This window comes from Lissotriton vulgaris, chromosome 1_1 (genome assembly GCF_964263255.1).
Source record: "Lissotriton vulgaris chromosome 1_1, aLisVul1.2, whole genome shotgun sequence".
Classification (NCBI taxonomy): domain Eukaryota; kingdom Metazoa; phylum Chordata; class Amphibia; order Caudata; family Salamandridae; genus Lissotriton; species Lissotriton vulgaris.
In genome coordinates, this window is record NC_141685.1 from 594,829,796 (window position 1) to 594,846,457 (window position 16,662).

Consider the following 16,662-nt stretch of genomic DNA (forward strand, 5'->3'; position numbering starts at 1 on the left):
GTGCGATTAACGTTTCTGCCTGATAAGATATCAACAAGGGGACGATGGTCGGTTTGAAGAATGAACGGTCTACCCCATAGGTACGACTTGAATTTCTCAACACTCCAGGCACAAGCAAGCAGTTCCTTCTCTATAACAGAGTATTTCCTTTCGACAGGACGGAGAGTCCTGGAGGCAAATCCGACGGTAAATTCTTTACCGTAGGCCATTTGAGAAAGAACAGCTCCTAAACCATATTCACAAGCATCAACAGTGACAATGGTTTCTCTGTTGCCATTGAAGGGTTGAAGAGCAGGAGCATTGGTAATATGCTTTTTGATAAGTTGAAAACCTTTTTCACACTCATCAGACCAGCTGAAAGTGGCACCTTTTTTAAGTAAAAGCCTAAAACACTCTGTGGTCTTGGCATAGTCTCTCATGAATTTTGAATAAAACTCACAAAGACCCAGAAAGGACAAAAGCTGTTCCTTGTTGGAAGGGGCGGGAGCTTCAATGATGCTTTTGACAAGACCAGATCTTGGCCTGATGCCATTTTCAGAGATAATATGACCAAGATATTCCACTTCTCTGGTTTTGAAAACACATTTGCTCTTTTGTAATGTCACGCCTCTATGTTCCAAAATGTGAAAGACCTGGTCAATGACTTTGTCATGTTCGTTCTCAGATTGAGTGAAAATAAGAATATCATCTTGAAAGACGACTACATTGGAGAGTTCCTCAAACATCTCCGACATGATGCGCTGAAAAACAGCAGCAGCAGAAGCCAAGCCGAAGGGAAGACGACGAAATTGGAATACGCCATCAGGTGTGACAAAGGCAGTGAGGTGACGTGAGAGAGGATGCAACTCAATCTGGTGGTAGGCCGCCTTTAAGTCAAATTTTGAGAACCAAGTGGAAGAACCTACTTTTGCTATTAAATCCTCAATGCGAGGGAGGGGAAAGCCATCAACCCAGATAGCCTGATTGAGACTGCGTAAATCCACACACATCCTAAGGTCACCAGACCTTTTCCTAGCAAGAACGATGGGAGAAAGCCATAATGTCGATTCAACTTTCTCAATAATTTCTTGTTCGCACAGGGATTTCAGATGTTTGGACAAGTCCTCTCTGATACTGAGTGGGACATTTCTAAGTTTGTGTTTGACAGGAGTAATGCCATCTTTGACTTTGATGAAATGTTGAAAATTGGTGATTTTACCAAGGCGATCTTCGAAAACTTTTTTAAATTTGAGCTCCCACAATTTATCATTCAAAATGTTACATACAGGGGCAGGAGATGAAGACATAGAATGAGGAATATTGCACTCTTCAATAAATACAGGATTGGGTAGACCAGGCTTAATGGTGACACCGAATTCTGCCTGATGGATGAGACCCAGTACATTGATGCCCCGTTTAGCAACATAAACCTTTCCTTTGATAAATTTGCCAAAAATGGAAATCTCAGCCCAGAAATAACCTGAGGGGAAGACACAGCAGTAGCAACTGCCAAGCAGGGAACACTGGGGAGGAATCCTCGCTACAGGACAATCTAAAGGGTGACATCACAGGGAGAAGGGATGACAGCCATGGCAGTACAGATCACCACAACTAGGATCTAGGTTGGGGGTTTGACAAACCCTCTCATCGATGGTAGGTCTGGGGGATTCAGACCTCATAGTATTCCTGGTGTTTCTGTCTAAAAGGTTTCTCAACCAACGAGAAACGAATTTAGAAACATGATCCTGCGGGAACCATTTAGAACTGTTGGGGTGAGAGATGTTCAGGGGAGAGAACATCTCCTCTCCGACAGGATTGAGAATAATATTCTTAGAGGAGGGTTCCGGGTCAGGTTGGGAGTTAAAGTCATGGTGGACCTCATCCAGGTCGAAGACGAATTCGTCTGAAAGGTCTTTGGAGGCATTATCATCAAAGGAGGATGAGGAGGAGTCAAGACCAACATTCTTCCTTTTTTCGTTAGCACTATCCCAAAGTGTGTCGCGAGGGACACCATACACATTTGTGCCGCCATGGGCACCGATCAGGGTAGTGTCCCGAGGGACATCAGGTTCAAGTGGGGCGCGATGGCCACCCATCCAAAGCGAGGTGCTAAGACCTCCTGTACTGTGAGAGGCACTAGGGCCCGCAGTGCTTTCGCAATGTTTGGTCTTTTTGGGTCTCTTACCGTGTAGGGGAGGATCCTGAGGATCACACGGTCTTTTGGAGAGCATAACTTCTTTAAGAGAAGACATCATACATGCTTTAATTTCCTGCTGAAGGAATTTTTTGAGGGAGTTGTCAAGGGGGGCCGGTGAACTAGCCGTGGCGTCGTCGGAATCCATGTCAGACATGGTGTAGTAGGGTCAGAAGAGGGTATTAGCAGGTAGAGTAAGCAACTTCTCCTCTTTATCTCCTCCTTCCTCTATCACCTCTTCTTTTTTTTTTTTTTTTTTTAGGTATTGGTTTTTTTTTTTTTTTGTAAGGGGTAAATCTATTTATAAGGGACGTGTAAATCTAATCGGGGAATATATCACAGGGTAAAGGGGGGGTTTAAGCATGAAAGGGCAGTTACAGCATGTAAGGGCAGTCAATCCGGTTTAAGTACTGTTAATCCGGCTTTAGTATGGATTAAAAGAGCCTTGGGGGATGTTTATAGCGTTTGTAGCACTAGCGCAATGTGTGGAAGTCTCTCCGGCGGCTGGAGCGGAGCAACTGGCAAAATTGCCGAGGAGTGCTCGAGCTCAGCCGCCGGGGAGAGGAAAGTCGCTTGGGAGGAAAGGCACGCAACGCGGGCGTTGCTGAGGTGCCTTCCTCCAAGCGGCGCTTGCTCCGGGAAACCGGAGAAAAGGAAGCAAAGCAGTCGGGAAGGCGAAAGGGCCGAGAAAGCAGTTGGAAAGGCGAAGTCTCAGACGGGTGAGAGGCGGGCAGCGAAGGGGACGCTGCGGGGTCAGACAGGAGAAGGGTGTGAGGGAGAGCGAAGGACGACCATAAATTGGAAGTCCATGGAGGGGGGGGGTGGGGGAGGTAGAACCAGCGCCACCCGGGTGATAACAAGTACGTCCCTGGAAGGGGCAGGGCGCAATAGGATTAAAAACTACATAACAATTCAACAATTAAAATTAGCAAAACGACATTAGCGTACCCCCTCAACACAATGAAAAAGGCATTAGATAAAGATATAAGCCCAAAATAGCTTAAACAATACAAGAAAATTGCCATAAAATAGCGTATCAAGTAAAGATATGAGAGAGAGAGAAAGTAGTGACTTATCTGCTGGCGAGCCGCTTTTAAAAGAGGCAGATCATCTCCTAGATACATCCTTGTTATGACTCTAGAACTTTATCCTTTGTGATGTAGTGCGGCTGTGTGAGTTGCTATTAAAGGATAAATGCATAATGTCAGCCTCCGTGTCTTTAATGAAATCCAGATTCTCTGGTCATGTTAATAGGAGAATCGCAATTCCCATTGCCTATTTGCTGTGGCTGGGGACAAATCCGACCTAATATCCACTGTTATTCCGTCTATCATTATGGACTTTTTCTTAAGAGCAAGTGACAAGATTTTTTCTTTTAGCGAGTATGTCGCAAAATTAATCAGAATTTTTCTTGGCTTAGCACGATCTGGATTCAACCTAAAGGGATCGCGATGTACTCGCTGAATATCTCGCATCAACATTTCCTTGCACTACAGGAAAACATGGCGGCCGGCTAGGTAGCGGGTCGCGGATGTCCGGAGCAGTGGTGGTGTCGATGTGAGACTCGCAGTCAGTTGTTTATAATTCCGGAGGGCGCACATACTTTGGTGCATGCGAGGACTTTTGTGCTCTCAAAACGAGTTATCGAGCGATCCTGGAGGCCGTTTGTCGGCCGGTTGTTGGAGACTCGCAGCGGATGGCGGAGAACTTGGCTCTGCAAAGGAGGAAAACATGGCGGCCAGCTAGGTAGCGGGTCGCGGATGTCCGGAGCAGTGGTGGTGTCGATGTGAGACTCGCAGTCAGTTGTTTATAATTCCGGAGGGCGCACATACTTTGGTGCATGCGAGGACTTTTGTGCTCTCAAAACGAGTTATCGAGCGATCCTGGAGGCCGTTTGTCGGCCGGTTGTTGGAGACTCGCAGCGGATGGCGGAGAACTTGGCTCTGCAAACCGCCGAGAGTGAGGGGGCGGAGTCGTGTCATTTGCCGGCTGGGAGCTGGGAGAGAGCGGCTCAAGGAGTCAGCAGGGGACGCCGAGTGCTGGCGAAAATTGGAACGCCAACAAGCGGTGGCAGAGGACGAGGAGTGGAACTCTTAACTACCGCCCCCCCCCCCCCCCCGCTTTCTTGCTGGGGAGAAAAGCTGGCGAGGAAGTTGGTCAGCGAGTTAAGGAGGTCGGATGGAACACTGGAATTGAGCAAGTAAGCAAAGGGCCAGAAGGAGGGAGTAAAACAAGATATCAATTGAGGAGTAACAGACTGGAGGGACAGGACGGTCTGGTGGGTTTAAGTAAAATAGATAAAACTCAAGATGTTTTGTTTTCTAACCCGTTAGAGTTGCAGAAAGGCGCTAAAAAGGGGGCTAAAAAGGGTGCGGCAAAAGAAGAGGTTATCTCCAAGTCTGCTTCTTACAAAACTAAGGATTCCCCAACGAGGAAAGAAAGAAAAAAGAGACAAAAAAAAGAAAAAGCTGGTCTTAAGCCCCCCATAACTCCTTCGCTTAACTCATATTTTAAGCCAGTCCCAAAAGTTTTGGTTTTGAAGCCTGATTCTACCTCTCAAACTCAACCCAGGGTTGGCGAGAGGGCTGAGTTGGCTGAATTGGCTGATCATTCACTGAGTTCTATAGAAGAGGAACAGGAACAGGACTGGTCAACCCTTTTAACACCGAACCCCTTCCAGGTCCTTGTAACAGAGATGGAGGTAGATAAAGGGGAAATTATTAGTGTGGATGCGGAGGCATCCATTGAGCAGGGACTTCAATCCCCTTTACCAGACTCATTAGCTGAAAGCTTTACTGTTGTCTCTGCTGAGCTGGAAGATGATGTGAGAGAGGACATATTTACAAGACAAGACGATACTATGATTAGTGGAAAAATGCTGATCCCATTAGAAGAATTTGGATCACGTCAGCAAGAGAGACCTGCAACGACAGATGTGTCTGTTATGGAGTTATTAAGGAAATTGGAACAAGACATTCATTTAGGGTTTGAAGCCTCCAAAAGGAATCAGGAGCGTATAAGTGCCACATGTACATTACTAGAAGATAAGATCGACAAATTAAGTATACGTACAGGAGAGATGGAATCAGAGATGAAAGTTGTACAAGGAAAAGTGCTGGATAATCGCAAAGAGATAGAGAAGCTATATTCTAGGGACAGAGAACTGGATGAAAGAGTGGAAAGGTTGGAAAACATGCAAAGGCGCAATAATTTAAAAATTCTTAAACTTCCAGAAGGAAAGGAGGGAGCTGATATAAAGAGCTTTGTAGTACAGCTACTAAAGAAGGAATTACCATTAGTTGAAACTGTAGAATGTTATTGTTTGATAGAGCATTCCACTTCATCAGTTGTTCTAACTGGACATACTGCATTACTTGAAGCAGTTGTTCAGAGAGAAGGACTGAGGAAAGGAAGCTCCGTTGGTATTCTTGATATATAAATAAATACGTTCAACTTGGACGATTCAGGATTTATTGCTCAACAAATTTGGTGACGATAATCTCCCAACGGAGAGAACCCATAAGAACATTTCTAGATTGATTTTTACCACTTTTTGGAAATTTTCAAAAAGGAAGGAATTTACTTGAAGATTAATTGTTCTTGGCCCTCGTACATCTCAGTGATTACTGCAATTGGTAAAGTATTTATCTTATATTTAAATGAAGATTTACCTCACTGGCACCCTTTAATCTTAGCAGCATCTTTTAAAAGTGCGCGCTCGAGGAACAGAATCCAGCCAGCTTCGGAACGTTTCCCTGAGTGACCTCCTACGCTATACGTTTCTAGCACGCAAGCTTCCTGCTGACGTGTGCTATGTAAATTACGTACGCGAGGTCACGCAAAGGTTGAACAACGTGCCGCCATCTTGGATTTTGTTTACTTTTAGTATTTATCATCGCAAAACCGAGTGAAGGTTAAAATCTATTCTTATACTTACCGTTCAGTATAATTAATTAATTGAAAGCCATTTTAATCTTTCTTCAGCTCCTGGAACTTCACGCATGGAAATTTAAAGGTACAATTTCGTATATTTTGACATTTTAAGAATTTTAAAAGCACTTTTCTGTGAAGGGAGAGAGAAGTAGTTAAGTTTTGATATGGCTTCTCAACAAAACTTCACAATTCAAAATCCATTACCATTTTGGTCTTCTGGTTATGACCAATGGTTGGAATGAAAGCATATTTTTTAAACTTTATTAAGGCTATTGATGTCGATAAGAAAATGAGTGCAGAAAGGAAAAAAACTCTTTTTCTTTATTCTCTTGGTCCAGCTGGTTTAAAAACCTATGAAAAAATGCAAAAGTGTACAGTTTATTGGCAACATGGATGAATTTGTGATTATTTTAAAAGACTTTGACAATCACTTTTTACCGAAAGTCTGCATTGGCATAACAAGATACACATTTTTTCATAGAAAACAAGAGTCTAATGAACCCATCGATGAGTACGTCTCAGCCCTAAGAATAATAGCTGAAGATTGTAAATTTGATCATTTGGAAGATCAATTAATAAGAGACCAGGTTGTAATGCATGCTAGTGACACGTCTATTCAAGACCGTTTGTGGATTAATGGTGACTCTGAATTGAAAGACATTTTAGCGTTAGTGAGAAAAGCAGAACTTTCAAGCCGAAGTGCGAACGCTCTTAAAAAAGAAAACAAGACAGAGGACAAGAGTGAAAATATCGTCAGTAAAATTAGAGGAAAATCGTCTGAAAAAAACAAAAGGATTTATATAAAGAATACTAAACATGATCCTTCAAAGGAAAAGGAAGGTTTAAAATGTTTTCGCTGCGGAAGTAGTTCACATCTCGCTAACAGCAAGAGTTGTCCTGCCTTAAAACATAAGTGTTCAAATTGTAATATTGTAGGGCATTTCGCAAAAGTTTGTTACAGAATGAAGTCAGTTAAGGTGAAATGTGTAGATGATGAAAGTGTTACTAGTTTAGTGAAGATGATAATTCAGTTAAAAAAAATTAGTTTAACACTGTTTTAGATAATAAGAATACTGAAAATTCAAGAGAATTGTTTTTGCTAAACATCATTGACAAAGAAAATAACAGAAAGAAACCTCTTTGTTTATTATCTTTAGGTGGTGTTGATGTCCAAATATATGCAGATTCAGGTTCCCCATATACGATAGTTAATGAAGCAATATGGAAAAGTATGTTTGATAAGAAACTTGGTAATGAATTATTACCATCCGATATTCGACCAGTAGGGTGTTCTAATGAAAAAATTGACATAGTTGGGTATAGACCTCTTCTACTTAGATTTAAAGGAAGATAGGCTTACGGAAAATTGTATATCTCAAAGAAAGGTCCGTCTGTTCTAGGATGGATTGATCAGGGGAGTCTTGGAATAATATTTAACCCTAACAGTGAGGATCCAGTAATGTTACTAGATGATAATTCAGATTTTTGTAAGGAAATTTTGAATGTATACCCAAATGTCTTTAAAAAAAATTGGAAGGTTAATTGATTTCAAACATCAAATTGTTCTGAAACCAGATGCATGTCCTAAAGTGAACAAGGTAAGGAACATTCCTATTGTGTTAAGAAGAGAAGTTGAAATGGAACTTGAAAAACTGGTTCAAGCGGATATTATTGAACCTATTGAGTCATCACAATGGATTTCTCCCATTGTGGTGGCTCGACGCAGCAATGGAAAATTGAGACTTTGCATTGATTTAAGGCATTTGAATAATAATATCGTGGTTGACAAGTTTCCATTGCCTAAGATTTCAGAGATGTTGAGTTTGATTAAGGATGCAAGTTGGTTTTAGACAATAGACTTGTCAGCCGCTTACCATCAGATTCCACTCACTGATGAGAGCAAATCTTTAACTGCATTTATTACCCCCTCGGGTTGTTTTCAATATAAGAGACTACCATTCGGTTTAGCATCCGCTGCCGCTATCTTTCAAAGGTTGATGCATCAGTTATTCAGTAAATTTGATAGCGTGAGATGCTTTCAAGATGATATTCTTGTTTTTGGAAAAGATAAAGCGATACATGATAACATCTTGAAAGAAGTTTTAAATGTTTTGGAAAAAAAAGTTTTAACTGTGGAGCATTCTAAATACAAGTTTGGTGTGAGATCAATCACTTACCTGGGACATGTTATCAGTGGAGAAGGAATTTCAACTATACCTTCCCTGGTTAATTCTGTGATAAATGCTCCGAATCCTAATAATAAAGATGAAGTAAGATCTTTTGTGGGTCTGGTTGAATTTTACTCGAAGTTTGTAAAAGACTTCTCAAGTAAATTTTTTAATATCAGTCAATTAATAAAGAACAAATCTAAATTTGTATGGTCTAAGGAGTGCAAAGAGGAATTTGAAAATATTAAATGTGAGATTGCAAAGGCACCAGCTTTAAGCGCTTTTGACCCGGATTTAGATAAAGTAATAACTGTGGATGCAAGTAACACGGGCTTAGGAGGTGTGCTTTCACAGGTTGATTCAGATGGAAAGGAGTATATAATTGCTTATGCCTCTCGTTCTTTGTCTCCTGCGAGGAAACATTTTCTGTGATAGAAAAAGAATCTTTAGCCTGGATTTGGTCCTTAGAGCATTTTAGGGCTTATGTTTGGTGAAAACCTTGCACTCTCAGACCCTTAGTTAAGTTATTGACCACAGAAGGTTTATTTAATGCACCCAGAATAGCCAGAATGTCTTTAAGGTTACAGGATTATATTTACAAAGTGATTTACGTGCCAGGTAAAGAAAATGTAGTAGCTGATTTTCTTTCACGGATGCCAATCAATCTTTTGGATAGTTCTGATCATGAATGGGAGAATATTCAGGTTGCTTTAGTTCATGCTCATGGTTTACCTTGTATTGATAGCAATGATTGGGAATCGTCCTATAAGAAAGATTCAGTTTTGACAGAATTATCTTCCTTCATTTCCAAGGGATGGCCTAATAAACAAGATTTAACAAACGAGTTGAAGCAATTGTGGGAGATTTATGATGAACTTTCCATATTGAAAGGTAACATTATACGGAATGGAAAGGTTATTTCCCCTTCAAGTTAAAAAAAATAAATTGTTGAGATGTGTCATGAAGGTCACTGTGGTATAGTGAAAACTAAGCAAAAAATTAAGCAATGGTTTTGGTGGCCAGGAATGGATTTGTTTGTTGAAAGAATCATTAGGGATTGTGTGTGGTGTGCTAATTCAGATAAAACTCTAATAACTTTGAAACCAGCTAAGGCTGAACCTATTATTCCAAAAGCACCTTGGCACACAGTTGCCATTGACATAATGGGGCCTATAGGAGCACACAACAAGTATGTCTTAACTGTTATTGATTTATTTTCAAGATGGCCAGTTTTGAAAGTAGTTGAGAAAATCACTTCTGAAGTTGTAATATTTTTTGAATTGTGTTTTTGTTGGTGAAGGATTACCAGTATTATTGATTAGTGACAATGGTGTACAGTTCACTGCAAATATTGTCAAGATTATTTTAAGTAGGTAGGTATTAGACATTGCACTACATCACTATATAATCCAAGTGGTAACGGTATGATTGAAAGATTCCACAGGGTACTTAAAAATGCTATACAAGGTGCAGTGAGTAATGATTGTGATTGGGAATTACAGTTATTTAAGAACATTTCAATGTATAGAACTTCACCTCATGAGGTTTTAGGTACATCACCTTTTGAGGTTATGAGAGGAAGATCTGTACGTACTAAGTGTAATCCAGAATGGATAGATTCAAATGAAAAACCTATGATTCCTTTAGAAGAGTTAAGGGACAGAATAAAAGATAAACATTTGAGGAACAAGGAAATATATGACTTGAAACACAATGTGAAATTTTGCAATATTAGTGTAGGATCTTGGGTCAAAGTTAAAAAACCTTGGAAGGTAAAAAAAAGGTGAGAGTCAATTTTCTGAACCATTAAAAGTAGAGAAAATATTTAGTTATGCCGTCCGTTTAACTGATGGAAAAGTGTGGAATATAAAACGTATCGCAGTTCTCAAGAGTGACATAGGTTTGTACAAAAATACAGGAGATTCAGGTATGTCTAAAGGGAATTCTCAACATTTTATCATTGAAGAAGATCTTATTAAAAAACAACATTTAGGAATGAGGAAAAATCAAAATGAGGAAAAATATGGTTCTGGAACGAGTGGTGCAGCTGGGAAATCTATGGCATCAGATCGTGGTGCAGTTGGAACATCTATGGCATCAGATAATGCTGGGACATCGAAGGAAATAGAAAATATAGATCTTTCTAATAGTGTTCAAAATAATGATAATGTTGACAGCAATTCTTGTGTTCCTGTTTCAGATGGTATTACATCTTCTGTAGATTTTTCTCATGATAATAATAATAATGTTGATCGATCTGTGAGAATTAGATCCAAACCTGTATGGTTAAAAGATTTTGTATGCGATAGTATATCTGATTAATGCTTTTTTTTCTCTTTCTTTTTATTTCTATTTTATTTTGTATTAAGAAGAAGATGTGTTGTGTTATATACCTTTAAAGAACGTGTTCTCGTGTTGCTACACAAGATTAATATGTAGTTGTAGAATGTTATTGTTTGATAGAGCATTCCACTTCATCAGTTGTTCTCACTGGACATACTGCATTACTTGAAGCAGCTGTTCAGAGAGAAGGACTGAGGAAAGGAATCTCCGTTGGTATTCTTGATATATAAATAAATACTTTCAACTTGGACGATTCTAGATTTATTACTCACCACTTCCCCTCTTCAGTATCCACATTAAACACTGCGGTAGGTGTGGCGACACTCAGCACATGGAAGAGTGGCAAAATATCACACAATTCAAACTGATCCTATTTGATGTACAGGAGTAGATGTATGCCGAGGGATAAAGTATCAACTCTTTTTATCGCTAGCACTAGGCCCAGACAGGACCACAAGGAGTACCTGCCAGAAGACATTCTTTTTTACAAAATATGCAGGGTCAATAAATAAAGTCAAGATCATACAGTCACAAGATATTCACTTAGGCAGCAACTTGTGAGGAAAAAGGGACAAAAGAAATAGTTCTGAATAAATCATGGACTTCAGACAAGTGGGGAAGAAAGAAACATTGAAGCTAGATCTGATCACAGTCCTCCCTGACGTCGATCCTTTTAGCGATCATAGAAACCAACATGATACTGATTCTGCCAAAACTACAATCATGCACCACTGGAACAAGCTAGGAGAGAGTACGGCTTAAAAGGGCCATTCCGTATAGTGAGAAAAAAAGCCCTCTTTAGTCAGTCCTACATCTCTAACAATCACCAACAAATGCATATTCCTTAACATTCCTTTGTTTGATCATGTCTGCTTGCGTTGTGAGCTCTATTGTGACATCATTTACCAGATAGACCCTTTAAAATAACAAGCAGGCCAATGCAATATGCAGAATTCAGACACCTTATGTGGATTATTTTAGATGATGTTCTCAAATCTTCAGAGGGCATATGCCTTGTTGTCCGTATCATATTGACCTTGATTTAGTGTCCTTCAGCTCTCTGCTTTTATAATGGACCTTCCCTTTAATCCTAAATCACCTGTCTATTTTATTGACCAAATGTCAAAGTTCCGTTGTTAGTGCGCCGTATGTGTTCATTTAGGTATTTTAACATGGGTGCCAAAAGACTCTGTTTTGTGGAGAGCTGTATCAATGTATGATGGGATGCTGTCAATTGGTGACCTGAAGCTAGTCATGTGGAGTAGATAGCTGGTGGATTTTAAATATTCTGTAATATGTTTTACTCTAGATACGCCAGAGTACATAATTCCACTTGTGGTTACAACAATGACTCAAGAAATTTTTAATAGTCGTGTTGATGTGGATGTCACACCAGCAAACCCATACAAGCTTATAAAAAAGGAAGACATACTTCAGGATCTGAAAACAAGAGCTGCGGTTTCAGATTTCCACCCAGTCAAAAAAGTAGTGATGGTAGGTACTCTGTTTTGTTTTACAATAATCTTAGCTCAATATATTCCGCAGTGCATGTTCTGAAGATGGCTAACGCTATCCTAAATAATCTGAATTGTAAAGCTAGACATTTTCCTTCATTTGTTGTCTTTTATTAACAGTCCATCTTATCAAAAATGTGTATGGGAAGCATTTTGTGGGTTGTTTTTATTATTAATATTTAGAGAAGTTTATGTGATTCCAATGGTGAGATATGAATTTGATCCAATTGAAAATCTTAGTTCTGCATTGTTGGATCTTCACTGATAGTCATACATGTCAGAATAATTGTCTGCTGTGTGTGTGGATCCCGGAGCACTTTTCTTAGATTTCAATTTATATATCACACCAGGTATCAGTGACCATCTGTCCATATGGTGAGCAGCACCCTATACTAGCCTATTAGAGGGTAGATTTGTTCCTGGAAATAAACTGATGAAACCCCCAGAAATGGTTTCAAGCCTGAAAAATAGCATCGATTTCACAACTCCCACAAGATATTTCCTGCTTGAACCGAAAACGTAAATTAGTCAAAAAAAGGTAATCAAGAGGAAGAAAATCCACTTGTAGCGAGGTGTGGCTCGCTGGTTAGAGGCGGCAGACCCGGAGGCTGAGAACGGCCCGGGACCAGGGTTCGATTCCCGACGCGGCAGGGTCGAGGACCAGGGTCAGCGGACTGATAATTCTCGCCTCGGTGCCCACTTTGGGCAGTGATCACACTCGGTAACTCTGGGCATTAAGCTTGCCTCATCGCTACAACGGCCCCCCACAGACGCCGGGGATGCCTGGCTTCACCTTGGGGATACCCAGCATGGGACCATCTCACAGGGAAAGCCAGGACGGGTTCCCCAGCGGTCATTCGCGCCAGGATACTCCGGTAGTAATTGAGCGCGCTACAAAACACCTTACATTTACATTTACATTTAAATACACAAAAACAACAATTGCAAACTACGATTGAATTTGTGTCTGTTAAAAAAAATTCCCATACCTTATTCTGAGGTTGTCCACCAAATTGTACAGCTTGACACTAATGGTGAGCGATGGCCACCGGTTCGATAGAGATAGCCACTAAATGCCATAGATGGTTCTCAGATATACGATAGTTCCATCGTATGAGAGGGTGGCATTTATCTGAAAGTGGGTTCACTACATGTATGGGATGGGTTTTATGTACAGCACGGATAGGGAGCATGGGCTAGATGTATCAATATTGGATATAGTGATTCCCTAATTGTGATTCCCTGCTAATAGTAATTAGGTTCTCTGTGGTATGTTGTTATTGTTCGAAGTTGGCATGGGCGCTCTCGCGCACATGTCAACTTGGAATAATAGTTGCTGTGTTGCCGCGTGCGATTGTATGTATTTGAATGTGTCGCGCGTGTGTGTGTACTGTGAGTTGTATGCATTTAAATGTGCCGCGTGTGTGTGTGTGTGCAGTAGCGAGTGGCAGCTGGCGCGGCCGCGAGCGATGTGTAGATTTGAATGGATAGGCGGTAATATAGGGAGCAGCGGAGAACTGATAGATTCATTTTTTAGTTACCTGATCTTTATGTTGTACGGATAATAAACGCGTCTTTGGATCAATTATCGTACTTTCTTCATTTCAACGCATTTATGCTAAGAAGTGCTTTTTCAACATAATCACTATTCCTAATTTATGAAACTCAAAGTTTCATTTAATGATTCCTAGTGGGTCGCAATTGACCTACCCTATGAAAATTGATGAGGTATGTTGCAATTTGTGACCCATTAGGAATCACTAAAATTACAGGGATTGTGGCCTGCTGGGGTCAGCAGACCACTATGTCTGTGACTGCTTTAAAATAAATCCATCTTTAAAAAAAAAAAGCAGCCTGTTTTGCTTAAAGGAAAATGGGTTGCGTTTAAAAAAGAGAAATGAAGATTTTTCTATTCTTTTTTTAAGAGTAGGCAGGGGTCCATGGGACCTCTGCCTGCTCTTAAAAAATGTTGGCACCCACATTCACAAAGGGGAAGGGGTCCCATTGTTTGCATATTGATTACCTCCTACTTGAAGTTGGTGGTAAAATGCAAATGTTTAGTGATCCCATTTCAGTCGCTAAACTTTTCTACATACCACTGCAGTTCGATATTAGGAAGTGATGCCCTAAACATGCCCCTTCCTAAAACCGAATCGGTATGAATTCTTCATTCCAAATTGTGATTCGTTAACATGTTACCGAATCGCAATTTGGGAAGTATACATACCAAAATGCATTTTCTGGTCGCAAACGGTCCGATTCTGTGATTCGGGCCATTTGCGACCAGAAAAATGCTGGATACATTTGGCCTTATGTGCTGAATGTACTCCTAAATACACGACCAAGAACACAGTTGCTCGGTCATCACTCATACAATGACGCACAAGCACCGTAACACTCGGCTCATTTCTTTTCGCTCCCTCTATTTTTTTCTCTCTTCTTTTTTTGCTGAGTTGCTTACAACAAATACCCCATGCCTTTCCTACATTCCACACTTGAAAGACGGTGATCCAGATCGTAACACACGAAAGCCAGCTAACATTAAAGCAGCTGGTGCTGTGGGGCCCTCATAATGCTCGACTGCAGGGCCAGTTCAACAGCTGCACCATTGGTAGCATTGGATACCGCCATGTAACAAATTAAAGTGACAAAGAACTCAACATATGCAAACATAATGTTGTCTTTTTATGTTCATTTTCTGTAATGTGTTTTAAAGCTTAATAGGGAGAACTTAATTTGTTGTCCATATTGTTCAGCAGCTCCAGAAATATTCTTTTAAATTTGGTGTTTGTCATATCGTTAATCATTTAAATTACTGTAGTAATTGTAACAGGCTCAAACACAATGCTGCTGTTTTCATATATTTTCTTCTTTTCAGGATTATCCAGGAGATGAACTTTTACTCGTCTTGGATAGTGATTTCAAATATGGACAGAACTTTTACCTCATTTCAACGGAAGAGTGGAAAGAAAAAATACTAAATGTAAGTCATTATGTATATAAAATGTGGGACTACGTATGTGTGTGAAGTAGGACGTTGAAGCGTGTATCAATCTTAGGCAAAGTCGCTGATACGTGAATCACTTGTTCTGAAGTTTGCAGTAATCTGCAAATATCTGAGATAGCAATTCAAAGTACCTGAATCTCCCATGGAGATGAGAAGAATATTCAAGAAGTAGAGATAGTGTAGTGAGACAATCTCATTAATGATTCTCCATTGGAATTAAAAAATATATATATTTATTTTATTATGTCATGATAAACAGCGAAGCAGGGCACCAACACCCACCCGGAACAGTTGTGCAACATCAGAGGGAAGCAGGACCGTACAACATTCATATACACAGGCTCAGTACATGGCATCAAGGTACAGCATCAAGGAAGTATAACATTTATGGATAACCTGAATGACATTATGGTAGAGACTTGGAGTGGTATCACAATGGAAGATTCGCTGCATCCTTAGCGGGGTCTAGATCGTAATATTTTAGCCAACTCCCCAAAACCTTGAGGAATTTATGTGGGCGTTCCCTGACTCTTATAGGTGACTTTTTTGGCCACCATGTACAGATCGGTACTCGCCTTCCACTCCCCCAAGGTTGCGACCTCTGGCACCCCCAGCAATGTGCTGCATCTCTTTTAGTCACTGCCAGTCTCAGATTACAAAAAAGGAGTTTAGACTGTGGGACATCCCTATCGGTCAGGACACTGATTAGAATGTACTTGAGTTTGAGAGGAATATCAGCTCCTAGTATGTTGCGAAGTTCCCTCACCACCTTTGACCAATACAGCTGAATAGCTGGTAGGTCCTAGAATGTGTGTACAAATGTACTACTTGCATGTTTGCATCTAACACAGTCCGGAGCCACCATTCTCCTCATTTTGTGTAGGTGTTCACGATCATAGTAGACTCGATGTAGTATCTTCAGCTGTATCAGCCGCAACATGGACTTAATGATCACCTCACTTGGGTGCATCAGGGCCGCCTTTCTGTCAACATCCACCATCGCTCCAGTGTCCCTCACCCATCTGTGTCTGGCATGTTATTGTTGAGGGTTTTATAGGTTAGGGAGACCGCCTTCAATTCAAGCTCTTCCATCAGCAAACTACTTTCCAAGGGAGAATATTCAGATATGTCTAATACTCCCATCTCCTTTGCTTGCCAAGCATGTCGCAGCTGTGCGTATTTTAGGTTTTGGTTCGCGTTCATTTTGTATTCCCTCTGAAGGGAGGAAAAGGGCATCAAGTCTCATATTCCAAGAGATCACCGATCTGGGAGATCCCAGGACGATCTCATGCCCTGAAGCCCTTAAGTTTCCCCAATACCCATATCCATGCTCCTGCCCTCCTGGTTCCCGCTCTGTCGCGAAACTGGATAAAGGACAGGGGAGTTTCCTCCCCACTGTCCAGCCCCTCCTCTGGGCGGCATCCCTGAGTCATCCCAACCCTCTCCTTAGGTGTTTAAGAGCTTCCAAGTGGGTGAGTCCTCAGATTCGTTGTGGAACAAGACACACCTCTGAAATCAAGACAC

General features: G+C 40.8%; 1 protein-coding gene across 1 annotated transcript in view; it reads left to right on the forward strand.

Moving 5' to 3' along the window:
- Nucleotides 1–16,662, forward strand: part of DNAI3 (dynein axonemal intermediate chain 3) — a 1,122,635-nt gene that overhangs the window by 124,989 nt on the left and 980,984 nt on the right. The window contains exons 4-5 of the mRNA XM_086954055.1: nucleotides 11,927–12,111; nucleotides 15,010–15,114. Coding sequence (XP_086810181.1) covers nucleotides 11,927–12,111; nucleotides 15,010–15,114 — 290 coding nt within the window. The remainder of the gene's footprint in view (nucleotides 1–11,926; nucleotides 12,112–15,009; nucleotides 15,115–16,662) is intronic.